This window comes from Nelusetta ayraudi, unplaced genomic scaffold (genome assembly GCF_046127955.1).
Source record: "Nelusetta ayraudi isolate G7.1 ecotype Tasmania unplaced genomic scaffold, CSIRO-AGI_Nayr_v1 ptg000018l, whole genome shotgun sequence".
In the NCBI taxonomy this organism is placed as follows: domain Eukaryota; kingdom Metazoa; phylum Chordata; class Actinopteri; order Tetraodontiformes; family Monacanthidae; genus Nelusetta; species Nelusetta ayraudi.
The window spans coordinates 4,610,495-4,636,520 of NW_027466068.1; the positions used below are offsets into that span (position 1 = coordinate 4,610,495).

Genomic DNA, 26,026 nt, shown 5'->3' on the forward strand with positions numbered 1-26,026 from the left:
CATGATTAAGCATCATGAGTAATTCAGAAAAAACAAAACAAAGGACAGCCCTGTGCCTTTGGCAAGGTTTTAACTCCCTGCCAAAACTGATTTTACAGATGTTTGCACAACTTCCTCGTCCATTCCGTGATTTCATTATCAGTGAAGACACTCCTTCACAAGGCCTAATGTGGCCCGTGTGAATGTGCCTCCTTTTCCTTTCCCATTACACCGTTTGACTGCAGGCGTAAAAAGAGACGTGAGCGGCGACATGTACTCTGAACCACAACAAAGCGAGAAGACAAGGGATAAGCATTCCAGCATTTATTGCACAACCAGCCGTGCCTTATCCAGAAACATAGACACCACCCCATCCCCAAGACAGTTGAAAAAAAATCACATACATTCAGTCATCTGGCTATATGATATATGATATATGAAATTTGTTTAATTTACATTTTTTCCCTGGCGTGAATCCTAAAAACAGATAAGGAGCTCCTCGAGTCCCAAGAGCTCCCTTCACCTTACTTAATTACACCACAAAATATAATTTCTGTATTTTCTACATTCATAAGCTCATTATTCTTATTAATAATGATAGTAATAACTGATTCTTATCAAATGCGCTGCAAAAAAAAAAAAATAGAGTCTAGGACTCCCTCGTGTGCCCCCCTGCCCGCCGTCCCAAGTGCGCACACACACACACACACACACACACACACACACACCCTCTCTAGATGTGAGTAGAGGCTCTGCCGTCCACCGAGCTGGACCTGGACAGGTAGCGGCTGACGGTGCGGCCCTCGTCCGCCATGGCATTCTCCATCTTGGAGAGCACAGAGTGCTTGAACGTCTGCTTGAAGTCATTGCCCATGAAGACATACAGCACAGGGTTGAGGAAGCTGTTGGCCGCCGCCATGGCCGCGCCCACCTTCAGGCCGCTGGTCAGGATGACATGGTCGTAGCGGTGGTGTTGGAGCTCCAGCAGGATGAAGACATGGTACGGCAGCCAGCAGAAGAAGAAGGCGGCCACAAGTGCGCTCATGACCCTGAAGGGTCTGGACGACTTTGTCATCATCCTGTTGCTGCGCAGCTTGACCACGATGACGTAGTAGCAGCACATGATGACGAAGAAGGGGACAACGAAGCCGGCGACGAAGCGACTCAGCACCACGGCCCTGTGGCTGAAGTGGCTGAGCGTGTAGTTGTTGAAGCATATGGTGTGGCCCATGTGGGTGCCGACGTCACGGAAGACGGCCGAGGGGAGGCTGAGCACCATGGCAAGAAGCCAGGCCAGGACCACCACGGCCGAGGCCTTTCCCAGGCTACGGTGGTTCTGGGCCCAGACAGGGAACACCACCGAGACAAAGCGATCCACGCTGATAACCACCAGCAAGAAGATGCTGCTGAACATGTTGAGGAACAAGACGGAGGAGGCAATCTTGCACATGGCGAGGCCGAAGACCCACTCCTCCATCACCATGTTGGCCATGCTGAAGGGCAGGAAGGCGCAGAAGACAAAGTCGGAGATGGCCAGGCTGAGGTACCAGGTGGTGTTGACCGTCCTCTTCATCTTGAAGCCGGCCATCCAGATGACCAGCGCATTACCGAAGAAGCCCAGCAGGAAGACGAGCGCGCTGAACACCAGCAGGGACATGCAAAGTCCGTCCGTCAGGCACGTCGAAGTGTGTTTGAAGAACGTCTCCTCGGTGAAAGTCCAGTTATCTTCATAGGTGTAGTTGTAATCCAGGGAGAAGTAGTAGTCGTAATCCATTTTGTTTTGACGGCTGAAGAGCACCCTCAGGTGTTTCTCTGGGGGAAAAGAAGGAAGTGAGGGGTGAGATTAAAGTTGTTAGAAATGGCAATATTGTTTTTTCAGAAGAGACAAACAAGCGTATCCATAGCTCGAGACCAGCGATCGGAAGCCAAACCTGTAAAGAGTCCGTCTGTCCACTTGTGCTGACACAGAGACGTCTATGAGTGGACTGTTTCCTTGTTTCCTTCCTTTAACTACCAACAACACAGAGCACTAAACTTAAGCTTAGCTCAGCTGAGCTAACCACTGACCACATGATTTCTCAAAAGTGCCATCCCTTCCACTTTCACTACTTCATTTTGACACCCCATTGTGACTTGAAAATTTTGTTCAAGTCAATTCTGCCTGGCAACGTGAGGTCTTGTCTTTCTATCTGTGGAAATCTCATTTGAAATGTATGAATGAAATTTTATTAAAGGGGCATATGGGTTAATGGTTAAAAAAAAGCAAACACCACCCCACAGGAAATGACACAGTGGCAAAGATCATGAGTCCCAACTTGCATGCAAGTGATGCGATCTACTGCAAGCAGAAGGAAGTGAGGTGTGAGATTAAAGTTCTCTATCCCTCTCTCATTCCCTCCCTTTCCCCCCCCTCACTCATTTCCCCTTTCTACTTTCTTCTCACCCCCCCTATCCCTCCCTCAGTCCAGTCATGGCCAGAATGTCACCTTTCCACAAGAATATGATAAAACCACTCGAGAGGAAGCTCCTGAAACGGCCCGTGTGGCTCACACTCTCAAGATCTACCTCTGAGAATAAAATCTGTCAGCCATCATAGACATTCAGAGACACTTCTGCTTGTCATCATGGCCAGACAGGACAAGGGGGAAGAAAAAAAAAAAGTAGGGAAGTCTGATTAGACGAGAAAACCGAATTATGAGCTTAGTCCGATTGATGTAAATGTACTGACTGTCAGTCAGGAAAAATATGAAAAAAATGACATCAGTCCTCGGAAGTGTAACTTCATACACATGATGGTTTTTGTGCTAAGCAACCACGCCGAGCTGCCTTCCTGGGCTCTGGGATGAAAATGACGTGTTCATTTCTCTCATTCTTTTTTCATTAGTCGCTGTGCTGCAACACAACTCACCAGCAGCCACGCAACACACACGTCAAGACTGATTTGCACGCACAGGATGTTCCGCTCTTGACAGCGGCTAATTAGTGCACGTCATTAACGCGAGTTGCAAGCTAAGTGGGTGAGTCAATCGGCTGGTCCCACTTCATCAGCGATCGCTGGATTATCGATTTCTGCTGGACGTGATGTAAGCGCCATTGATGGTGGTCGGCCTTCAGTGGAAAAGGTCAGCACATTGTGGGGGTGCCTCAAAAGCCGTGGCTCTCAGTTTGCTGAAGGTGTAAAATAGAATAGATTTCATTCACAGAGGGTAAAGATCAGGGATGTGGTGCACAGATAGACACTTTTAAAAATGTTAAGTATGTCGACTTTGGTGTCATCGCTCAGTTCTGGATTAATATACATCTTTGACCCAAAATGTGTGTGTGTGTGTGTGTGTGTGTGTGTGTCAGTGTCTCCCCCTCTCGAGTTGGCGCGGTGCCTGAGCTTGATCTCAACATGACAATCAGTCAGTGCGTTGTTGGACTATCAATAGTCCTGCGTGTTTGTTGTTTGGAATTGATGAGGAGTCGAGGTTGTCTTTCTCAGCAATCAGTTTTAATATGCGTTGATTTAAGTGAATACAGAGCTCTGGGCCAGTCTCTCCCTAGTCTAACAGAGAAATGGCTGCTCTTCTCCCTTGCCCGATAGCTTTTATACAGGAAGATGTGCAAAGAGTCTCTTGGGCGAGCTTCCTGTTGTTGCGCCTTGTCTCAGCCTCCATGGGGCTCTTGTCGATCGGGCATGAGCTCATGTCCTGCTTTGTCACTGACTTGTTTTCTCACCTCCTCCTCGGGGTGCATCTCTGATCACACTCAACGCTTTTCCTGCAACTTCTTAGAATTCAGCTGTGCAAGTGCAGTTTTAGCAAGCGGTCATCACCGATTGTGCCGGATGTGGTTTGAACTAAGCAAGCTATCATATATTTTCCACGCTAGCTATCATATACTTTCCACAGCGTTTACATGAAACGGTTGAGAAAACCGATTTTTTTTTGCCTTAGTCTGACGATGACCGGACAACTCACGTGCATGTAAACGCATTATTAATCCGACTATGATTGGAGTTTGACAACTACAATTGGAATTGGAGAACTCCAATTGAGGCACCCAGATAATGCGAATGGAATTCAAATTTCTTCGACATGTATATGCCTTAGTTGGAGTTTTAACTGGACAGTGAGTGTGCGCATGCGCCACACCCCCACGCCAGCATCTGCCCCAGGAACAAAAACATTCAAGACATGAGCTCCTTCTACGTGTGGCGGAACTATGAGTTTGTGTATAACCGAGGACACAACCGAGAACTTTTTTACTCTACTTGTCTTCTCCAACCGCACATGGCGTTGTCTGCATCTCCAAATCACCATTGGTTTCCTTACCAAACAGCTGCTGCGCTGCCGTCAGCGCATTGTCAAAAATTCACACACATACACAACGTGTTACTAGCGATTTTAATGAAAGTAAAGAAAACATGATAGCTGAGGGAAACCAGTTGTCAGGCAGCCCAAATCAAAATGTAACCTGGATGCTGACTTCATTTACTAATAGAGTGTTTTCACTGACGTCACATTTTTGCCAGTTACCCGGATCTACAGCCATATTGGCGATACTCAGATGTAAACAATACAATGAACAGCATGTTCAATGTACATTTTTGGTGGAATTTAAAATGTCAAAACTACAGTAAAGCCAAGCTCAGTCAGTGGGAGAAACAGCGATATAATGAAATATTGTGGTTAATAGGAGGTAAAGATCCGTACGAGCTAGCCCCCTGGAAAGATGACCCAGTGTAGGTACAGAATCTACTGGGCAGTTCTACCCTCAATATCATATCCAGATATAGTGAACTACCTCGTCTTTTCTCCAAACCCATACACAGCTGAAGACCTTAAGTGTTATAAAGGTTTGGATGCCTATAACCAGTCAGTGTGCAGTTGGGTGAGGGAGACACAGTCTCAGCTAATCAATGGCATGTTTGTGATGAAAGCCAAAGTAAGCGATACTCTAACTCAGTGGTCACCAACCCTGCTCCTTGAGATATACCTCTCTGCATGTTTTAGATATCTCTCCAATTTAACACATCTGATTCCAATTATTTGTTATTGTTATCAAGCAGCCAAAGCTCATCAAGGGCTTGATAAAGAGTTAGAAATAGATGGAAAATCATCAGTGTTTTTTTTTTCATTGTGATGAAGTAAAGGAAACATCTCCACTGACATACAATCCCTTTATCACTTATTTTGAACTTGTTAACAGAAATATTAAAATCTGAATTTTTTACACTTATTGTAACCAAAACATGGCAATAATTAACAATTTTGTGCGACAATAATCTGGTTTTGTTGCTACATACACAGTCTTGTTGCAGAGGAAGTACAGTATCTCCAAGATGGCGACTTCCGGTTTTGATGATGCTACGTAAAAACACTCTATACTCGAAGAAAGCGGTTCTAGCTGTGAGTCTCGGTATATTCGCTGGGGCAGATGTGGGCTTCAATGGTAAAAATCGCCAGTAATGTTTTGTGTACGTTTGTGAATTTCGGACCAATCCGATGACGGTGGAGCAGCACATCTGTATTGTAGCTGTTCGGTGAGGAAACTTGTTAAATAGAAGGGCAGTACGGACATCACACCGGTGTTGTATCGGCGCTGCAGTTGTTTTGTGCGACGAAAGAGATTACCCGGAAGTCAATGTGCTGAAAAGACTCATATCGCCCCCTAGTGTGGGAGAAGTGGACGTTTCCCCGTCAATAGTTCGATTTTCTCAGCTGTATGTATACAAGGACAAGGAGAGAAGTCTGATTAGACGAGAAAACCAAATGATGAGCTTAGTCTGATTAAGCTCTGCATGTAAACGCAGTGGGCGACACGGTGGGGTAGTGGTTAGCGCTACCTTCTTCACAGCAAGAAGGTTGTGGGTTCAATTCCGGGCCTGGGACCTTTCTGTGTGGAGTTTGCATGTTCTCTCTGTGTCTGCGTGGGTTCTCTCCGGGTTCCACAGATGAATGAATGAATGAATGAATGTAAACGCCCTGTGAAAGAGAATGAGTGCAGCAGGCTGCAACAGCAACACACCGACACACATCCTCCACTGCCCGCCGTGCCGTGCCTGGCCGGCTTTAACTAAATAATAATTAATCAATTACCGACCGTCATTCTTCTTACATGCCCAAGTGACGACCAAGCGAGCCAGGTGACAAATGAAACGAAACAAGTGTACTGTTTAACCTCTGACCCCTAAATAAAACTGCCAAACTATAACTATCATCTTATGTTGTGAAGAATATAAGAAAGTCTTAGCAATAACAAGTCTGTGTGGAGAAGTACGGCTCTCTGACCTTCTCCTAATTGCCATAGAGCAAGATATTGAGATCAACCATCATGAGGTCATCAGAATCTTTAAAGATATGGCACCGAGGAGGATGCTCCTCTAAAATAGGACTAGGAGAAAGGCAATGCTAATAGGACCACAATGGAAACCCTTCTAGGTATTTTTTGTTATCATTGTTGTATTTTAATTAACTTACAGTGTTACAAACTGTTAATAAAGTATTCAGTCAATCAATGGTCACTCTCACTTAAGTCATTATTTAGACAGTTATTTATTATGATAGACATTAAAGTATAATGTGGCATTGCAATCTTAATTCTCAAAGTTCTGTTGTTGCCTATTTGAATTGTACAGTAATTTAGCAGAAACCAACCTGTTGATTATTATTAAACATCTGGATCAGACGGCATATGACTATTGGCAATAGATGCAGATGTTTAATAATATTCTCATAATTGCATATGTAATGCAAGGTAATGTAATATGCCCTTAATAAATCTCACGGTCGGCGGTTCAACGCAGCACACAAGGTGCCCTTTTTTCCCACTTGAGCACCACCTCCTCAAAAGTGCACGCCACTGGTAAAGATCAACTATCCTCCCTCCCTTCTTTTTCAGTCATACCAGCCTCATCTGCGCAGAGGAGTCTTTTACATCTGCATGACTAACTCTCAATGGTTGTCTCTTTAGCGCCGAGTTATGGGATCAAAGGTAATCGAGTTTCAGCCAGGCAGCAGCCCAAAAGCTTGTGTGCGATCATACAAAGGATTAGAGATCACTGTGAAAAAAACATTGCCTGCATGGATGGAAAATAATAGGCCGCGTGCTTAAGTGATGCATTGTGTATTTAAATGGATAGCCACAATCCTCTGCCACTCATCTGGGAGACTCGAAACAGTTCCTCTGCCCAGTGCTATGGGCACCATGATACAAAAATAAATTTCCACAATTCATGAGTAAATTACCTCAAAATTGATCAACCATTTCCGGCCTACACAAATAATATACAATCTTAATGGTCTGTTGTTGTTAATGAATAAAAAATAGTTCAGCGTGAGTCGACAGTGGATGGTGAGTCTCAGAGAGTTGGCTATAACATTAAGGTGGGGCTCCGTGCTCATCAGCATACACTCGTCTCCTCGTCTTGTCTGCTACCCCAAAAATAAACCAGAAATGAATATGCGTTGCTGTAAAATTCAACATATGTTTTAAAAGAAAAATGTAAATATTGTTAAAATATGAAGATGCAGGGAAACCATGTTCCCCTTCCTTCGCACGAACATTGAATGCATTTTCTGCACTCGAAAACACGAATCGTACGGAGCCCCAAAAGGGACATGGAGAAAAAAAAAAACATTTCAGGTGCGCACCTGAAAGTTTCTGGTGGGCATAGCGCACTTAAAACTGTTCTGGTGTTCACCTAAAACTTTTGCATGCGCACTAAACCTTCCGGATGCTCAGGCAAAGCTCTCTGATGCACATGGTAGAGAAACGCAGTGCTTCAGCGTCCCGGCTAACCAGGACTTGCTATCTTTCCTGAGAGGCCGAAATATACCGGAAAGTGTAACTAATCAACTCAAAGATGACACACACACACACACACACACACACACACACACACACACACACACAGTATCCATTGCAAGTTCATGTTCATCAGTGAGGTTCTTTCAGGATGGAGTTATAAGGTGCAAGAGCAAGTAGAATAGGTACAAAGAGTTTGACAGTGTCCTGTTTGGTGGTGACTGATTTATTGATATTGTATGGTGGATGTAAGGGATCTTACACATGTCCCTCTGTTTCTACAGATTTACATTTGAAAAAACGTTCTTGTTCATTCATAACTAACAAGCAAGAAAACATTGTAGCCATTAACACAACAGAAACAAACTTTTTTTGTCTTTTTTTTTGTTTGTTTTCTGGCTTTACTTTAAGAGGGTGAAAACTTTACTTAAGTACAAATAACAATTTAAGTTCAATCATTTTGACAAGTCAGAATGGTGTGCTCTCACATTTTACGTTAACGTCTCTTTTTCAGGCGGCAAATGCATGTACAAATCTACTGCTTGACAAGCATTAGCTGGAACATGAAGCTGTGACTCCACCATCAGAATGTTGCAGAGGTCGTCGATATCTGTGTCACATGGCACTGCTGGTCGAAATGTGCAGTTGCTCTGACATTGACAGTTGACTCTGCATCCGCTGATACAGATACCAAATGGTTTAAGTTTATCATAGGAGTCAAAGTGCCAAACATAATTGGGCCCTTTAGCAAAGTAGCTGCGGTGATGGAGCCGTGTCCTCCTTCTAAGTTCGACACCCCTTGGGTCAAATTCATTCAGAATAAAGCGCACCTCCTCTTTCTTGACACGCGATCCTGCCTCTTTACGTTTTGTGTACATCCACCTATAGCTGCAGAGCCGGCCAGATGTTTGAAGTTGTTCCTCTATGAAATCAAATAGATGATCCAAAGCGCTGCATCCGTTACGCAGACACATACCACAGGACTTCAAAAGGTTTCTCTCGGACATAACATAACCATGGAAAGCTAACTAACTCTTGTACTGTAATTTTGTAAAGAAGAAAACTACCAGGTGAACACCAGAAACTTTCAGATGCGCACCAGAAACTACCAGGTGCGCACCAGAAATGTTTTTTTTCTTCCCATGTCCTTTTAGGGGCTCCGTAGAATCGTCGTAAACGTTAATAATTCCGCTGTCCGCTGTTACGACCGTAAATGGATAAACCTCAATAAACCATTGTGTCACAGAGAGTGATGTTGCCCTCTAGTGGTGAACAGGCTCACCTACTACTTTTACGATCAAAGAAATTGACACAATGTACACTCGAACAGAAACATGAGGGTGATCAGTTTAATTTAATTTAATTCAATTTAATTTAATTTAATTTAATTTAACTTAGGCCTTTGAAATAATTTAAGTAAAATTTCGTTTTTGAAATATACATTCTGAATTAACATATGTATATGAAAAAATATTATTGCAGCATTGCCTCAGACCGCAATGTCCAATCAAAAACGGCTACGAACCATATGTTGAATAGCTATAGCTTTAGCCAATGGGCATGACTCTTTAATATTTCGACCAATCACCTCCGGCCTTGTTGCCGCGTTAAGCCTGAGGAAGTTAGTGATGATGTGTTTGTACACAACACAGCAGAGAGCGGTACTTCCGGCGTGTGGTAGTTCTTATCTTGTCGTTTGTCTCATTTTGGTATATTGTAATTTGGAAGACAGCTAAGTAGCTTAGTCGGCCAACGTTGGAGCCGTAGATTCAGGCTAAAACGAGCTTAATTTGTCCGAGCGGGACGCGTCATGTTGCCCATGTTTGTTCCCTCCCCAGCCGCCCCGTAGCTGCCCACATATTCACATATGGGGCGCCGCGTCGCCGGAGGATGGAGGAGGTAACGCGGAGCCGTCATGTCAAGCCCGGCGTTGTGTCGTTCCACCAGCGGGCGCCTCCTCGGAGGATGGGCTCCGCTGCTGTGCGTCGTTCTCGGCTCTTTCGTGGCCTTCCTGGTGCCCCTGGTGGGGGTGAACCTCCGGTTCTACGGGGCCCTGCGCGGCATCGCCCAGCTCCCCTGTCTGTGGGGGAGTTCTCGGCAGGCTGCCGCTGTGCAGTCCACCAGCCTCACGGTTCCCCTCACCGACCTTGGCCTGCTGCCTTTCAAGTCCAAACCAAGCAAAGGTACGGACGAGTCGTAGATCGAGTCTGCCACATGCAACGTTTTGAACGCACGAAAACATTCGCCGTGGTTGTGTTTAAGCTCCCTCGGGGAATGCTTGTGCAACAGTAATCATAGTGGGCCACGAAGCGATTCGCACGTCAGGCTACATTCTTAGTTGACATAAAAGATATGTTTGCACATTGATGGCAGGTCAACATGCTTCCTTGTTCATGTCATGACTAAAGCTATCGTGACATTATGGCCATTAGCAAAAAATAATGTTTCCATTAAGAATGTCCAGCGTTCATTTCATTCATTCTTTTCTTTTTAGGAGAAGACGCTACTTTGTCTTTATCTCCCTGCCTTTCACATTTTTTTGGATACATATATGACTAGTTTGCATTATTTCCATTATTTTTTTAAGTTCCTATTAATATAAATGAAATCTCCTATTTTGGGATTGTGTGTCAAACCGCTGTAACCAGCATTGGTCATACGGAGCAGACCAGACTAGTCTTCTCTTTCTTCACCGTCTCACCTTGTTGAGGTTTACATTGTCACTATGCCACACTGCTTGCAGAGATGGAGCTGGAGGCGAAAGCTGCGCTGCAGCTGGCTGTGGAGATGAAGAAGCTTGGCAAGAGGGAGAAGGCCCACAAGCTTCTGCTGCACGCTCTGAGCCTGAATCCAGACTGTGTGGATGCTCTCACAGAGCTGGGGACCATCCTGGAGGAGGAGAAGGACGTGGTGCAGGCTGACCACCTCTACACCAAGGCCCTGGCCATCTCACCGTGCAACGAGCGTGCCCTGGTCAGCCGAGACCGAACGCTTCCCCTTGTGGAGGAGATCGACCAGCGCTATTTCAGCATCATCGACAGCAAAGTGCAGCAGCTCATGTCCATTCCCAAAGGCAACTCAGCGCTCCGCCGGGTCATGGAGGAGATCTACTACCACCATATCTACCACACGGTCGCCATCGAGGGCAACACTCTTACGCTGTCTGAGATCCGTCACATCATCGAGACGCGCTACGCTGTGCCAGGAAAGAGCCTCCAGGAGCAGAACGAGGCCATCGGCGTGGACGCGGCCATGAAGTTCATCAACACCACGCTGCTCTCCCAAACAGGCGCCATCGCCATTGGCGACATCCTGGAGATCCACCGACGGGTGCTGGGCTACGTCGACCCCGTGGAGGGCGGCCGGCTGCGTACTAACCAGGTGTTCGTGGGTCACCACATCCCGCCGCATCCGCACGACCTGCAGAGGCACATGGAGGAGCTGGTGCAGTGGCTCAACTCGGAGGAGGCGCTGCAGCTGCACCCGGTGGAGTACGCCGCGCTGGCCCACTACAAGCTAGTGTACGTGCACCCCTTCGTGGATGGGAACGGACGCACATCCCGACTGCTCATGAACCTCGTGCTCATGCAGGCCCATTACCCACCCATCACCATCCGCAAGGAGCAGAGGGCCGAGTACTACGCGGCGCTGGACACAGCCAACGAGGGCGATGTGCGCCCGTTTATCCGCTTCATCGCCAAGTGCACCGAGATGACGCTGGACACGTTGTTGATTTCCACGACGGAGCACGCCGTCGGGTTGCCCGCGGCCAGTCAGGACAACAGCTGTCCGGAGTGCAAACAGACCATCTCCATCCATAACTGAGCCACCAGGAGCAGACAGAGGAAGGAAGCTGCGCAACATAGCTTACAAACTATTCAGTAAAGGTTCTTTCCTGGACTTTTTCAGCTGTTTGTTTGCTTTCAGGTTCTTGACTGGCTGATTTCATTGGAATTACTGCTTGAAAAGAAGTCAAACTTGTGTGTTGTTGTTGTGTAGCGCTGTGGCATTTAAGCTAAAGTTTGACTACTGGTGGAATGAGGTTGGAACAGAGCTGCTTCAGGGACATCCACTTCTGATGTTCAGTGAGTGCGTGTGTGAATGTTTATTTCAAGATGAGGTCTCGTAACACTGACAAGCACTTTCCTGGATTTGATAATTTATTTTATTTTCAATAAAATCCTTATATATATTATACATATTCGAACACCTTTTTTCATATATAACTTATTTTGTCTCAAGGTGCTTTGGCGGCAGAGATTACAAGGCAGAGTAATTTTCAGACACATCTTCAATAACTGAGCTGAATTGTTTTAAGATAGTATGAGTAGCGCAGTACCCATTAGCATCCTTTCAGGGGAGAGAGGGCAGGGCTACATGTCAAGGTTGATGTGCTCATGACAAATGAATGCATGAGCAAACATCAATTCTACCCACTTAACACAGCCTCCCTGTACTGTTTCACTGCTGTCCCCTTGGTAATCTCAAAGCTGTTTTTTGTTTTTTTGCACAACATAGTTGTTGGCCATTTGCCGTGTCGTATACTACTTTTACTGACTAGAGAGAAAAATAACTGATTCACTACACCCGTCTGGTCATTATGAATGAGATGATCGCCTCCCAAACTAACAGTAAAATACAACTATTCCAGCAGAGGGCGGTCTTGATACAGTTTGGCTCCATGATTGAACATGGTTACGAAGATCGTTATTAGAACAATATCCTTCCCAATGCCTCACCGACAAGCCGAAGTCATAACAATTAACTAAACTACATTTCGAATTAAAAAAAAAAATCTTTATTCATATTTTAAAAATACTCAGCGTTGTTATTATTATTATTTTTTTATCACATACTTGTAATAAGATGCGACCTTTTTAAAATCGCTCATGAAATATCTGTCAGTAGCCCATCTTACTTTGGAGAAGATCTCTGCGGCTCATCTGGTATTTGGTTGGGCGAGACTTGGCCACCTGACTATTCTCTTTCGTTCACCAAGGTGGATAAATATAAAACATAGACTTTTAAATTTAGCTTTGCTAATCCCGCAGATCACTGATAGTCACAGGTACCGTTTACATCATACTATTGCTGTTAACGTTGCCGGATGAGAAATTGGGATAATTTGCGTGTTTAGATCCTTTGTAGATATCGACAAGGTTTCTATGGGTATCGAATTCATATAGATGTAGTATTGCGTCTTTTGGGCAGGGTTTTAGCAATAGGGTACAAGCCGACGTATTAAACTGAAGTATGCCTTAGTGATTTAACCCAACAACAGGAAACCACTGGTGTCCTCTGCACTGCATGCGAGTCCGAGCGAGGTAAGGACATCGTTGGGATAATGCTTTGAATTTGGCTCTGGTCTCACACAGTATTAACTTAATACAATATGATTGTTAAATCTTTTTTTTTTTTTTTTTACAATCGGTCCATTAACGGTATGAGCGCGTTAGTTAAAAGCGACGTGTCATCACCTTTAAACATTGTATTTCTTTATTAGCCGCGTCATGTAGTCGGTACGGAAATATGTTGCAGGTTTTGTGTTCACAACATTGCCATCTCGTGGTTTGTCGCAACAGCTACAAGGGAGCCTTTATTGATACCGGAAGTAAACCTTGGGTCGTCATGGGGAGCAAAGTCAGCACCAAAATGGCTGCTCCCACCGCTCGAGTAATCCAGGTAATGTTGTCCCTAAACTTGTAATCCATTTAGACGTCCGTATCGGTGAGATCAGATTGGTGTTACTTAGAAACAAGGGATATTTTACCTTGTTGTGAGCAGTTCCGGTATTTCCCCCCCGCCTCCGTGGCCCTGTTGGATGACTCGACGCCTTGTACCCTTGTTGGTGTCCTTGTTAAACAGCAAAACAGAATCTTGTCATACGTTAAACAGTGCTGGGACGACGCTGAAGTGTCTTTAGCGATATTGAATCACTATACCGTCGTCCTGACAGCGCGGCCTTAAGTCTGTTGTCGCAGGCGTTTGCCGGAGTCGGATTTGTTAAACAGGTCGGTTGCTACGAGAAGGTGAAAGTAGATTCCAACATAAGTTAAATAGAACCTGATGGGACAGTACACTATTCAAATCAACTGATTACTTTGTTAGGCATTTTGCCTCTCGCTTTTACGGACAAAAGCAACATTAAGTCCATTATCACCTGAGAATTCGGGTTTGTTTTTGTTATTTCTCTCCGTCAAACAATGAAATAGCTGCAACAAGTGGTCACTGTACTGAAATATTGTTCCATATAGCTGCTGTGCATTGTTTAAAGTGTTGCTTTGAAATGTTTTATGTAAATGTAACCTTTTCTCACGTTCCCTTGATGTCTACTAAGGTAAACATTCTAACTAAAAGCCTGAGGCAACACTATGTAGTTTTCAACATAACATAGTTTTAAGATTTCCTGTTAAATTCTATAATTCTATATAAGACTGTCATCATCCACTTGCACTGTGGGGAGACTGACAGTGACACAGTCTGACAAACTGTTCTTACATAAGACTCAATAACCTTTGTTGCCTGCCAGGCACCTAAAACCTTGGCAGTGTTTTACATACCAGCATCAGTTCATTTTGCTTGCCTCTAAGAAGCTAGCTCGGTCACTGTAAGTCCCTATTTTCGTGATGACAGAACGATGGAAAGAAGACGGAATAGGGAACGAGAAAAAGAAATGAAAGCCAATAAATGGTCCCGGCAAGTGCGATTTTATTCCAGGATGCCTGGCAGGAAACTTAAGTTCCAACGCTCTAGCAAAGAAAGACCAGCATGTGGCGAAACCTCATAGAGCTGTTTGTATTTACAGGCTGTTCGGCCTCACGCCCCATTGATAAAGTTCCCCAACAGACAAGACTTTGCAAGGCCCAATGGTGAGTATAGCCAACTTAAATGAACTTAGCCCTGAGCTGTGAGTTTGATCACCCTGGGATGGAAACCTTGTATTTGGTAAGAGAAAACCTGACAGTGAGCAGGTTATGTCCACAGCAGGGGCAGGCAAACTCTTTGACTGGCGGGCCACAATGGGTTCAAACATTTGACAGAGGGGCCGGAGCAGGAGCAGATGGATGGGGTGTTTTTGTGACCCACCTCATAGGAGGAATAAAATATATCATGGCATAGATATGTAGAAAGCACGTGCTTTAATGTCGATTGAAAATTAACCAAAGCAAAGTTACAACAAAATCAGTGTTTTCGAAGCCTCACAGCATTTAGCTCTTTATTGAAATGTATATTTAATATAACTGTAATTTCTTCAAGTTTGGCGGCCCGGATTTAAAATCTTAATAGGCTGCATATGGTCCCGGGCCATAGTTTGCCCATGCCTGGTCTTTAGGGTCAGCTACCATGGCAGAGTTTCCCTCACTAGTGGTTAACATACTTGGAGTTGGTCCCTCTGAATTTCTTAATTTAGAATTTTTTCCCCTTTCTTTTTCAGTCCAAGAAGCTCTGAAAACACTAGCAGTTAGCCTCTCACCACGCAGTGTGGCAGCTTCACCTCCACTATCCAAACCTCATGTACCTCCAATCGCTGTAACACCTGACACCCTGGCCTCTATTCATCTACTACCTGCAAGGTACCGCAGGAGACCGTTGGCAGTTGATGAAATGGAATACATTCAGGTGAGGGTGGTATCTTTCTGTCGTCCATGTATGATATAGCAAAATTCTTGATGAACAGAATTTCTATGCGGTATCAGGTTCCTTCCTCACAACATTTTGACCTGTGTTTCTTGGCTACAGCGAGGTGGACCAGAGTGACACGATGGGAGTCAATGGAATCCTTGCAGCCAAAGCCCTCGTCTGTCGGACATCTGTCTTTTGTTCCTCAGCCCAAGAGAAGCCTAGAAATCCACAATACATGACACGGAATAAAGTATTATATAACTTAAAATGTACATACTTTTTATTATTGTACTGGATGCGCTGGGTCACCTGAACAATGGCAATGGTTCATCCTGATGTCCCTTAACATGTTTATTATTACACGTTATGTCTAAGAGAATCACAATGATAATAAAAAAGCACCCCCCACATATACCGTTTTCATCTTTCAAGTCTTTCTTCAATGTTTGTGGTTAAATTAAAAAGGCATAGTGAATCAAAAATAAAGCTTTCAAATATTAAGTTTGTTTTTTTTTTCCCCTCCATCTGCTAGTAAACGTTATGCCAATTAGGCAACTCATGACATGGCACAAGAGCCCCGATTCACCCTTTTATGGCAAAATTACCACATGTGGCCATTCGGTTGCCAGGAAGTTGTCTTGAGAAGAAGAACGTGCAATGTCGGTTCAGACTAAAACAAGGCTGTTTTTTGATCCGAAGGAAAGGGAAGACTCGACCACTTGCCCTGTCTCCTTCCAGTCGCCTACATGCACCACAAGATTCTAACGTGCACAAAATTATGTCATGACAGAAGTGTGCAGCGGTAAAATTAATAATAAATGTATCAACATTTTCCCTCTCCTTCACATGGCCAACTTGGAGAAGGAAAAAAGTAGGCAGCCTTCCAGAAAGATGTGAAAGTGCTGTCAACGTGGTTGTTTGTTTTTGATCGTCAGACATCCGACACACACACACACACACACACACACACACACACACGCACAGCGTCTCTCGGCCTGTCGTCATTGGTCGTGGGCGGGGCCCCCTTCTCTCCTCCGCCTCCTCGTCCGCCTCCTCCTCCCCCTCGATAGGTCGCTGTCCTCGGTGCTGAAATCGCAGCTCTCCCTCCTCGGTCCGCGATCATGCCGAACGGCGATGAAGCCAAGTGGAGCGGCAGCCAGTAAACAGCAAGATGGACGATGATCTTTTCCAACTGAGACAGCTGCCGTGAGTAGAACCGACCGCCTGCATGTCAAGGGCGCCTGCGGTCGGCTGCGTGCCGTGCCGTGCCGTGCGGGGCTGAACATCGGCGGCGTGCACGGCCTCAGAGAGCTTCGCATTCATTGTGTTTGTTTTGCACAGCCTTGGCCGCGCCGCGCCACATGCAGCCCGACGGTCATTAGGGGCAATCGCTTAGGTTTGCATGGGTTGTTTGGCCAGAAGACAGACGTGAAAGGAGACAAGCGAGCATCGCAAATCACTGCGTGTGAGACTCGTGCTTCTGTTTACCGCTATGACTCAGGATCTGAGGTGATGTTAGCACACTACCTGCACTAAGCTATAGAGGCAGACGAAACCAAGTCAAGCTTCTTTGAAAAGCGCCCCTTTAAAAAAGAATTACGGGGAAAATATTTATGTAGTAATTTAAATGCACTGGTGGCAAACCATCATAAACAATTAAGTGTCCGCTGCTTTTGAAAAGCAGTGTGACAACTTCATAGCTGGGTGTGTTCGCTGGCCACTTCATCTGCTCCACCTGTTCAACTGCATGTCAATGCATAAAGGCTAAACAGGCAGTCACGTGGCTTGTAGACATGGGCAATATGAGCGTCTGGACTTCGAACCAAGCATGAAAATGGGAAAGAAAAAGGATTTAGGTGACTTTGAAGGTGGTGAAGACGGTTTTGGTGCCAGAAAGGTTTGCCTGGGTATTTCACTCAAAGCTGATTGGCTGGTATTTTCATGCATTAACCACCTCTATGGTTTACAGAGAAAGCAAGCAAAAAAGAGATGTGCAAGATTTAAGGCAGTTCTGAACCATCTCAGTACCAGCAAGGTGTACTCCAGTGGGTACAACAATATTTATTCAAACAGTTGCTGTACTGCAGTACTGTTTCTATGCAAGGGTGCTTTGTTCTAATTACAGTGATTAAGACATCACTGACTCATGTTGCTAAAAAGGAACCATTTATTATACAAGTGGAGGAAGATTGGAGCTCCTGTCTGTTGGAAAACCTCTGTATCACCGGGTCTTTTGATACCAGGAAATAAATTCACTCAGCCCTGCCATCAGCCACCACAATAATCTCAGCTGGGCCAGCACAGCAGACCCCTTGCGGCATTCAACCCCCAATGTGGCTCCAGTCGTCCCAGACTGAGCATATTCGTTGTTCCAAAAATTACCTCATTCTTTCTTTCATTTTCAGCGTTGTTCGATTCCGTCGCACAGGTGAGAGCACCCGCTCTGAGGATGATGTGGAGAATAGAGAGCAGGTTATCAAGATTGCGGAGCAGACAGACCTGGAGGCTGTGGCGCTGGCAGAAGAGGCTCCAGTTCCCCGGGAATTTGCCAATCCAACTGATGGTACTGGTTTCCCTTTTTGTGTTTACACACGTTACTCAACATACCGCTGGTCAACTTTAATAATTTTTCAATTTTGGGTCTCACATGAGCTTCCAGTCAAAAAAAAAATGCAGTGAGATATTTTCTGTTTCAACCTTTTAATTGTAACTTGAAAGATCCTTTACGCAGATGTAGTAGATAAAGGAACTTTCCAGGTCAATTGCTTGACTAAACCGTCCTTCAGCTCTTTTTTCCACAGCTACATGTTCTCATTGCTGTTGTTGTTTTCCTCCTTTAGACACCTTTATGGTGGAGGACGCGGTGGAGGCCATCGGGTTTGGCACCTTCCAGTTAAAACTCTCCATCCTCACTGGTCTGTCCTGGGTAAGACCTGCTTCATTCGACAGTCTGACTACTGACGCTGCATAAACACATCAATGTGAGAGTGTTTCCTTCGCGTGTCATTTCTGTCAGATGGCCGATGCCATGGAGATGATGATCCTCAGCATCTTAGCCCCGCAGCTCCACTGTGAATGGAAACTGCCCAGCCTTGAGGTGGCACTGCTCACGTCGGTAAAGGCCCTCTAATGTCTCTAAAGTGCTTTAGCCTGCAGTTCCATACAACTGCACCGATGGCTATTGATTAGGTGTCAGAGGATTATTTAGGAACAAGCTCTTTGAATCGCTAAATACAGCCGACCCCAAAGCGAAGGGTTGCCCTTATTTTCACAGAATGTGTGCTGATGTGATTGGATCAAAATGAGATGTTATTTTGTGTTTGAAATACAAAATCAGGGGGCAATACAAAATCTCAAATTTTACTCAAGGTTTTGAGCTCGTACTGTTAATCTCATGTCATATTTGATCCTAAAGGTCATTGAGCAAGGGCCTCGAGGTCCTAGAACAGGGGTGCGAAAACCTTTTGACAAGTGGGACACAATGGGTTCGGAGCAGGAGCTGATTGAGTGTTTCGGTGACCAAACGTTACAACAAAATCTGTGCCAGTATTATATAACAGTATTTAGCTCTTTATCGAAATGACTCTTAAAACACTTAAAAAAATAGATGACATTTTTGGCTATGGCTATTTTATGACTTCCTTACTATTACCATAATTTCTTCAAGTTCGGTCAGATTTAAAAGCTTACTTAACATGCCGCATATGGCCCCCGGGCCATAGTTTGCCCATGCCTGTCCTCGAACTTCACTATTGAAGATTTCTGACAGTAATTTGTATCACCGTCCTTTCACTAAACTTATTAGAAATGGGGTGGAAAGTCTATTCTTGATGTTTTTATTATTTTTGTGTGCTCAAATATGCCATTCTGCAAATAAACCCTTGGCGATATCACAAGGGGCACTTATACGTAAATAGACTTAAGGCTCCCACAGATTTGTGAAATCAGATATTGTAGAAAGCTATAACAGTTATTAGTAGATTTAGGGAGATTTTTATATTGTTATTTGTATGAAGCTGTTCCACCTGAGTCTTGGATGATAAATACAATGAAACCTGACAGTGGGTGTTAAATGGGACCTTTAAAGAGAATGCAATAAAAAAGATGATTAAACGTTTAGTGTTGTCAAGGGGCTCCCACCAACGCTTCATCATTGCACAGTATTAGCCCTAGGTAATCAAGCTGCTGTCGAGGGCAGGTTGTGGTGGCAGAAACAAGGCCTCATTGTAGCTCTCTTTTTACTAACACAGGCCGTGTTCATCGGGATGATGATCAGCTCCTCTCTCTGGGGGAACATATCGGACAAATACGGCAGGAAGACGGTGAGTTCGTTAACCACGTTTACCCCAAGCTCACTGAGTTCACAAACAATTTTAATCGCACATCTTCTGCCCAACAGTTAATCCACATCAGAAACCATGCTGCGCACGTTTGGGCCGTCATCATTGATTTATGCGTCATGTGACACACAGGGTCTGAAGATGAGCGTGCTGTGGACCATGTTCTATGGCCTGATGAGTGCATTTGCACCCATTTACGGCTGGATCCTCGTCCTTCGGGCACTGGTGGGCTTCGGTATTGGAGGAGCGCCGCAGTCGTGAGTATCAGTCATCAATTGATTGATTGATAGATTGATTGATCATTTAGCTAATAATCTCATACGGCACGGGAACATTCAGACTTCTAACTCTGACGTCTCGCACATCCATGCTGCCAAGCTCCAATAGAATGCATTTTGAATCAGTCTTAGTACCGCGCTGAAAGGGTTCCTTCCTTTTGGCTGTGACAGAAACGGACAGCAACTGTGGTTGCTCCCCACTGCCAGTCTGTGAAGTGCAGCTAATGCTGCCACTCGCGCTTAAAGCTCTGGTGATGTTTTCCACAAAAAAACCCAGAAAAAAGGTCTTTTTATTGGCTCTTCCCCATTACGGATCCGTGAGATAAATTGAGAGGAATCTCTGCTGTGTCGGCTGGACTGACTGAGCTGACAATACGGGCAGCTAGTAATTGCAAAATGTTCTCCTGTTTAAAGGGTGACACTGTATGCTGAATTCCTTCCTATGAAGTCCAGAGCTACATGCATCCTTCTCATCGAGGTATGACTGACCTGCTCCACCTAAAGCCGCATAACACCAGCAAAAAGCTCCTGTATGCCAGCAGTGTTTAGAGAAGATAGATCTGTTTTGCAGATATTTTGGGCTCTGGGCACTGTGTTTGAGGTCCTCTTGGCCATCCTGGTGATGCCCACTCTGGGCTGGCGCTGGCTGCTGGGCCTGTCCACCATCCCCCTCTTCATCTTTGCCATCTTGTGCTTTGTGAGTATGTCTCTCCATCCCTCTTTTTCTTTGAAAAAAAAAATTATGTATAAGCGCGCAAGGTGTGACACTGTGTTTTGGCTGCTGCCAGTGGCTGCCAGAGAGCGCTCGATACGACGTGCTGACTGGAAACCAGGAAAAAGCTCTGGCCACGCTGAAGCGCATTGCGACAGAGAACGGAGTGCCGATGCCCCTGGGGAAACTGATCGCAGCCAGACAGGTGAGAGCTCCTTCACCACAGGATGCACCTTCCACAAGCTACTTTTTTTTTATGTGTATGTGTATGTTCTGATTTTGATTCTGAATTTTTTTAATGACCACACAGCCAAGTTGGTGGAATTTGTTTTCAGTACAGCTTGCTACATTTAAGCACGACTTGGTTATACATCCAGACAAAAGCACATTTAGACAAACACAAAGGCAATGCATAACCCCCCTCAGTGTACAGAGTTCAGAATGTTAATTGCAATTGAGAAAAAACTGTTGTTTTGGTGGCAATTGACCTGTAGTGGTGTATATATGCGTGTATAGAGTGTGTTCTTAACGTCTGTCTCCGTGAAACAGGAAGATCGTGGGAAGATCAAAGACCTATTTTCATCCCATTTTCGCTGGACAACCGTTCTGCTGTGGTTCATTTGGTGAGGAACCTCCAGCGTTTACTCATGTCCTGTAAAACCTGAAAGTTCTAGAACAGGTGTGGGCAAACCACAGCCCAGGGGCCATATGCGATCCGTTAGGCTTTTTAATCTGGGCCGCTGAATTTGAAGGAATTATGTTATTATTATTATTATTATTATTATTATTATTATTATTATTATTATTAATAATAATAATAATAATAATAAGTAATAAAATAGTAATAAGTAGCTGTATTTCATTGATTTTTTTGAGTCATTTTAATAAAGAACTAAATGCCACGGGGCTTCAAAGACAGATATTTTGTTGTAACGGTTTGGCTCATTTTCTATTGATATTAAAGAACATGTTTTCTACATACCCCGCAATATATTTTTTGTCCTATGAGGTGGGTCACCAAAACACTCCATCCATCTGCTTCTGCTCCGGCCCCCCTCTATCAAACTTTAGAACCCATTGTGGCTCACGAGACAAATTTTTTTCTGTTCTGTTTTAGAACTTTACGTTCTGCGTTTGCGGCCGTTAAAATCTGTGTTTATGTTCTTCCATTGGTGTCGTCCTCGTCTGTCTTCCCAGGTTCGCAAATGCCTTCTCTTACTACGGACTGGTGCTGCTCACCACAGAGCTGTTCCAGGAGGGAGGGGCCTGTGGAAGTGAGCCAGTATTCCAGCAATAGCCGACACCCTCACACACTCAAGGACACACACACACACACACACACACACACACACACACACACACACACACGAGCATGCATGCGTGAGCGTTTCAAGCGTCACTCAAGTCATTTGAGTGTTCAGACAGTGTACACTTCTAAAAGGCAATAACTAGATTGTGTCTTTAGTGCAGAAATAAATTACATAAGTGTTACATAAATATTATATAATTTACACATCTACAGACCAATGTGCTGTGCACTCCTAAGAAGAGGTCAAATCTTTATGAGAGCAGCAGCACAGAGGCGTCACAGAGTGAGGCATCAGCCTGAACTGTCTCAAATTCTGTTGTTTTTTTTCTGCTGCCAGTCTCCACAGGAAATAAGAAGGAACTCCGATGCAACTTGGAGTGTAAATATCTGAACTCTGACGACTACAAGGACCTGCTATGGACCACCTTGTCAGAGTTCCCAGGTGCACGCCATTGAAAAGGCTCCTTAATGAACAGAAAAAGAAACTGTCCAACATTTTCAGAACCCTCTGACTAAATTTAAGATATGAAAATGTTTCATAATGCTGTGTTCAGGTTCCAGTTTTTAAAAAATAATGTCTAACTTGCAATAAAACAAGCTTTCATTAACAATATTAATTAGTGCTATGCTTTTCTTGGCATGAACTGGGGAAAAACATTCTTTATTTTTAAAATTTGTGATGCAGGACTGCTGGTTACACTGTGGGCCATTGATCGACTGGGAAGAAGAAAGACCATGGCGTTGTGTTTCTTCATCTTCTCCATGTGCATCATTCCACTCTATGGTTGTGTTGGGAGGTAAGGTGTCACAAGTGGGAAAGTTCAACATGAAAGGTTGCAGTCTAACCATTCACAGAGCTTGACTTTTTTTTTTTCTCTCTGCTCGAGCAGCATTATAGCCCAAATAATCTCCAGATCTCCAGGAAAATGTTTAGCCCTCTGTTTACAGCCTCTTTTTTTATTTATTTTTTTTTATTATGTTTGAAAGGAGCAAAAACTTTGCATGGCAATAGGTGGTCTCAAAAGGAAGAATAAAAACCTGATATGAGATTTTGAACTCTGCACTCAAGTAGTGCACTCTAGCCTGGAAGAGGTATAACTTGCCCACTGTGACATCACAGGGCGGGGCCGCTTTTCATAACTATGTTATAGCGCACACATCTAAAAGTAAAAAAGAATGAGGAAAAACTGTGATTTTTGAGCTCACTAATAAGCTAGACAAGAAGAGACACAGATTGATAATCTATTGTATTGTTATATACATTCACAAAAAAAACATTTTCATTCCAAATCCACAGGGTCTCCATGACAGTGTTGATATTCATCGCCAGAGCTTTCATCGCTGGAGGCTTTCAGGCTGCCTATGTGTACACACCCGAGGTGAGACATCACGTAGGGCTTTACTGCTGTAATTGTGATTTACTGATGTTCACAATAATCATGCACAAGTCTCATGGTAATTGTTCTTTATGTTGCACTGCTTCTTAGTTCTTGTCCTCAAAGAGGCCTTCAGATTGTCTCTTGAGCTGCATCACCTGTGCGTGTCTGTTATTCCTAAGAAGGGTTGATCCTGTTTGTCCACACATACCCTCACAGACCTCAATCTACTTGACTATGTCATTTTATGTGTGACAAATTGAGCAACAGGAACAGATGCTTAGAACCACACACCACAAAAAGTTGGGTCCATTAGTTTTCTATCTGCGCTCCCATGTCTACAGAATGCTCTGTGGGAACCAGACTTTGATTGTTCAGTGAAGACTTCATTGACATTCACAACATTGGCAACACATAAAATGACAAGGGCTCAGATCACAGGTTGTTTTTTTTTCCATTTTCCCCTTCATCTGTGCAGGTTTATCCGACCGCGACGAGGGCTTTAGGCCTTGGGACAAGCAGCGGGATGGCCAGAGTCGGCGCCCTAATTACGCCTTTTGTTGCACAGGTAGCATTTCTCATCTCACCGGCCCCAAAAACCAGCGCTGTTGCAGATGAGAAAAATCACTGATCACTCTGTTAAAACGTGCACAGGTGATGCTGGAGTCGTCCGTCTACCTGGCCCTCTCAGTGTACTGCTGCTGCTGCCTGCTAGCCGCCTTCGCTTCCTGTGCACTGCCCATTGAGACCACCGGCCGGGGGCTACAGGAATCCAGCCAGCGGGGCGGGGAGTGGGGCCAGGAGATGGTGGGCCGAGCCGGCCCTCCCGGCTCGGAGAGAATCCCTCAGTCCAGCTCCGGCTCGCAGGGCTGAGGAACGTCGGCGCGAGGCGTCCAAAAGTGACAACATTCCCCCATGCTCTAAGAATCTTCAGTTCACGCACCGCAGTGGCTTCCAAGAGCCAGGCAGCACGGTATTTAATGTCATGTAGTGTTTGAACACCACTGCTGTCACAGTTTTGCCACTGAGTAAAGTGCACGTGGGGGGGGGGGGGTGGGGGGGGGTGGGGGGGGGAGTAATTAGTGCCAGAGTGACAAGATGATATGTGGAAGGTGTATGAAATGCTCTTGAGCGAAGGTGAATTCAGGTACTCTGAGTACTTCAGTGTTGAATCACTGTGAAAGCCGGTGATGGGACGCACAAAATACTCAGTCACTTCTCTCACTTGATGAGGTTGTGTATTAAACATGGTGGCCTCTCTGTGTTTGTTGAGATCAGTATTGTTTCCAATATCACCTCATTGGTTTAATGCTTAAAAAGGGGATGAGATTTTTTTTTGTTGTTTTAATGAAAAGGCAATATTTTGTTCATTTCATTCACATCTGGAACACTGGGGGGAAAAATCATGAATAGAGCAAGTTAACATTTCCTGATCTACGTTGACGAAGTAATCAAACAGCATTTGTTTGTCCATTCAGATCTAATTCTTCAAACTGAAACTAAGGAAAATAAGAATGAAATGTTACAGTTAATGAGCCCTGGTGTGTCTCAGCGTGCACATGCATACACACTCACCAATCAGGTTCTAACAAACTGTCTCTATGTACATAATTTACCTGGTTTGGTTGTTGTGTTTTGCTTTAGTTTTGTGACACAGGTGATGTGGAGACAACTGAGACTTTACCCACTCTGATTCTAGCATTAACCAACCGAGCAAAGATCTGCTACAGAGATGAACTAACACAGGTCCTGCGAGCGCCTGTTAGACAGTGTTTGAGGTTTAGTGCTGCATTAAGTGTCTGTTTGCACAGATTCTTGTCAATACACTGGATGTAAATGTGTATGATACTACAGTAAATTATATTTCAAAAGGATTTGCGGACTAGTGTTGCTGTGTATTTCATTTTGTACAAAATGTTATATGTTATGTCCTCTTTTTGGTTTTTGGTTTTTGACCACAGAGCTAAAATGCCTATCCGTATTGAAAATGGATGGATGGACGGACGGATGGATGGATTTAAGGAACAACCCACACCACAGTCATAAATAAAAAAAACAAAAAAAAAAACACTTATTGTGATTGCACAATCGCGTTACCATGTGCACGTGTTGTGTTGGGGATTGTTTTTGTGGCATTGAGGGTTATTGCTGTTGGGTAGAAACTGTTTTTTAATCTATTTGTTCCTGATTGGATTTTCCTGTATTGTGTGCCTGATTGAAACAGTTCAAACAAGGAGTGTCCTGGGTGAAAAGTATCTTTCATAATGTGCTGTGCTCTTTTAACACAGCGAGTACTGTGCAGTTCAACGAGTGAGCGGAGAGGGCAACGAATAATTTTGTTGGACAGTTTTTTTTATTGGACAGTTCTATTCTAAAATAATCTTCAACACATGTATTGGGTAAAAAAAAAAGAAAAAAAAAGATATAAAAATATACATTTGCTTTGTTTTATTCTAAGTGCATACACATTTATTATTTTTATTTTTTTTAAAAAGGGCCTCTTGCATTAAAGTGTTGTGTCAGATAATGCATTGGCAATAAAAAAAAAAGGGGGGGGGTGGATTTACACAATTTAAACCCTGAGATAATTTGCAGAATAGGGCGACACGTTGGCACAG

The 26,026-nt window shown here is 44.4% G+C and overlaps 4 protein-coding genes across 4 annotated transcripts; 3 read left to right on the forward strand and 1 right to left on the reverse strand.

Moving 5' to 3' along the window:
* Positions 1 to 668: 668 nt before the first annotated feature.
* On the reverse strand, positions 669 to 1,979 carry cmklr1 (chemokine-like receptor 1). Its single transcript, XM_076025996.1, has 2 exons — positions 1,911 to 1,979; positions 669 to 1,791 (listed from the first exon to the last, which is right to left on the reverse strand). Exon 2 carries the CDS (start codon positions 1,751 to 1,753, stop codon positions 713 to 715), a length of 1,041 nt encoding a protein of 346 aa, XP_075882111.1. The 5' UTR covers positions 1,754 to 1,791; positions 1,911 to 1,979; the 3' UTR covers positions 669 to 712.
* A 7,409-nt stretch (positions 1,980 to 9,388) lies between these two features.
* Positions 9,389 to 11,958, forward strand: ficd (FIC domain protein adenylyltransferase). The gene is made up of 2 exons (XM_076025998.1): positions 9,389 to 9,953; positions 10,514 to 11,958. Exons 1-2 carry the CDS (start codon positions 9,686 to 9,688, stop codon positions 11,593 to 11,595), a joined length of 1,350 nt encoding a protein of 449 aa, XP_075882113.1. The 5' UTR covers positions 9,389 to 9,685; the 3' UTR covers positions 11,596 to 11,958.
* Positions 11,959 to 12,756: 798 nt separating this feature from the next.
* kgd4 (alpha-ketoglutarate dehydrogenase subunit 4) lies at positions 12,757 to 15,892 on the forward strand. The gene is made up of 5 exons (XM_076025999.1): positions 12,757 to 13,094; positions 13,353 to 13,452; positions 14,576 to 14,639; positions 15,206 to 15,390; positions 15,511 to 15,892. Exons 1-5 carry the CDS (start codon positions 13,078 to 13,080, stop codon positions 15,526 to 15,528), a joined length of 384 nt encoding a protein of 127 aa, XP_075882114.1. The 5' UTR covers positions 12,757 to 13,077; the 3' UTR covers positions 15,529 to 15,892.
* A 121-nt stretch (positions 15,893 to 16,013) lies between these two features.
* svopa (SV2 related protein a) lies at positions 16,014 to 24,446 on the forward strand. Its single transcript, XM_076025997.1, has 16 exons — positions 16,014 to 16,599; positions 17,799 to 17,956; positions 18,234 to 18,319; positions 18,410 to 18,508; positions 19,644 to 19,715; positions 19,866 to 19,990; positions 20,426 to 20,489; positions 20,583 to 20,708; positions 20,800 to 20,928; positions 21,273 to 21,346; positions 21,921 to 21,997; positions 22,370 to 22,474; positions 22,718 to 22,829; positions 23,330 to 23,411; positions 23,887 to 23,976; positions 24,063 to 24,446. The coding sequence occupies exons 1-16, from the start codon at positions 16,565 to 16,567 to the stop codon at positions 24,279 to 24,281; spliced, it is 1,653 nt and encodes a 550-aa protein (XP_075882112.1). The 5' UTR covers positions 16,014 to 16,564; the 3' UTR covers positions 24,282 to 24,446.
* The last annotated feature ends 1,580 nt before the right edge of the window (positions 24,447 to 26,026 follow it).

Coding starts and splice junctions, on each gene's coding strand:
- cmklr1 (XM_076025996.1), bottom strand. CDS start 1,753: ATGGATTACGACTACTACTTCTCCCTGGATTACAACTACACCTATGAA.
- ficd (XM_076025998.1), top strand. CDS start 9,686: ATGTCAAGCCCGGCGTTGTGTCGTTCCACCAGCGGGCGCCTCCTCGGA. Junction 9,954..10,513: donor CAAGTCCAAACCAAGCAAAG/GTACGGACGAGT, acceptor CACTGCTTGCAG/AGATGGAGCTGGAGGCGAAA.
- kgd4 (XM_076025999.1), top strand. Junction 13,453..14,575: donor CCACCGCTCGAGTAATCCAG/GTAATGTTGTCC, acceptor TTGTATTTACAG/GCTGTTCGGCCTCACGCCCC. Junction 14,640..15,205: donor AGACTTTGCAAGGCCCAATG/GTGAGTATAGCC, acceptor TTTCTTTTTCAG/TCCAAGAAGCTCTGAAAACA.
- svopa (XM_076025997.1), top strand. CDS start 16,565: ATGGACGATGATCTTTTCCAACTGAGACAGCTGCC. Junction 19,716..19,865: donor ACAAATACGGCAGGAAGACG/GTGAGTTCGTTA, acceptor TGTGACACACAG/GGTCTGAAGATGAGCGTGCT. Junction 23,977..24,062: donor TTACGCCTTTTGTTGCACAG/GTAGCATTTCTC, acceptor AAACGTGCACAG/GTGATGCTGGAGTCGTCCGT.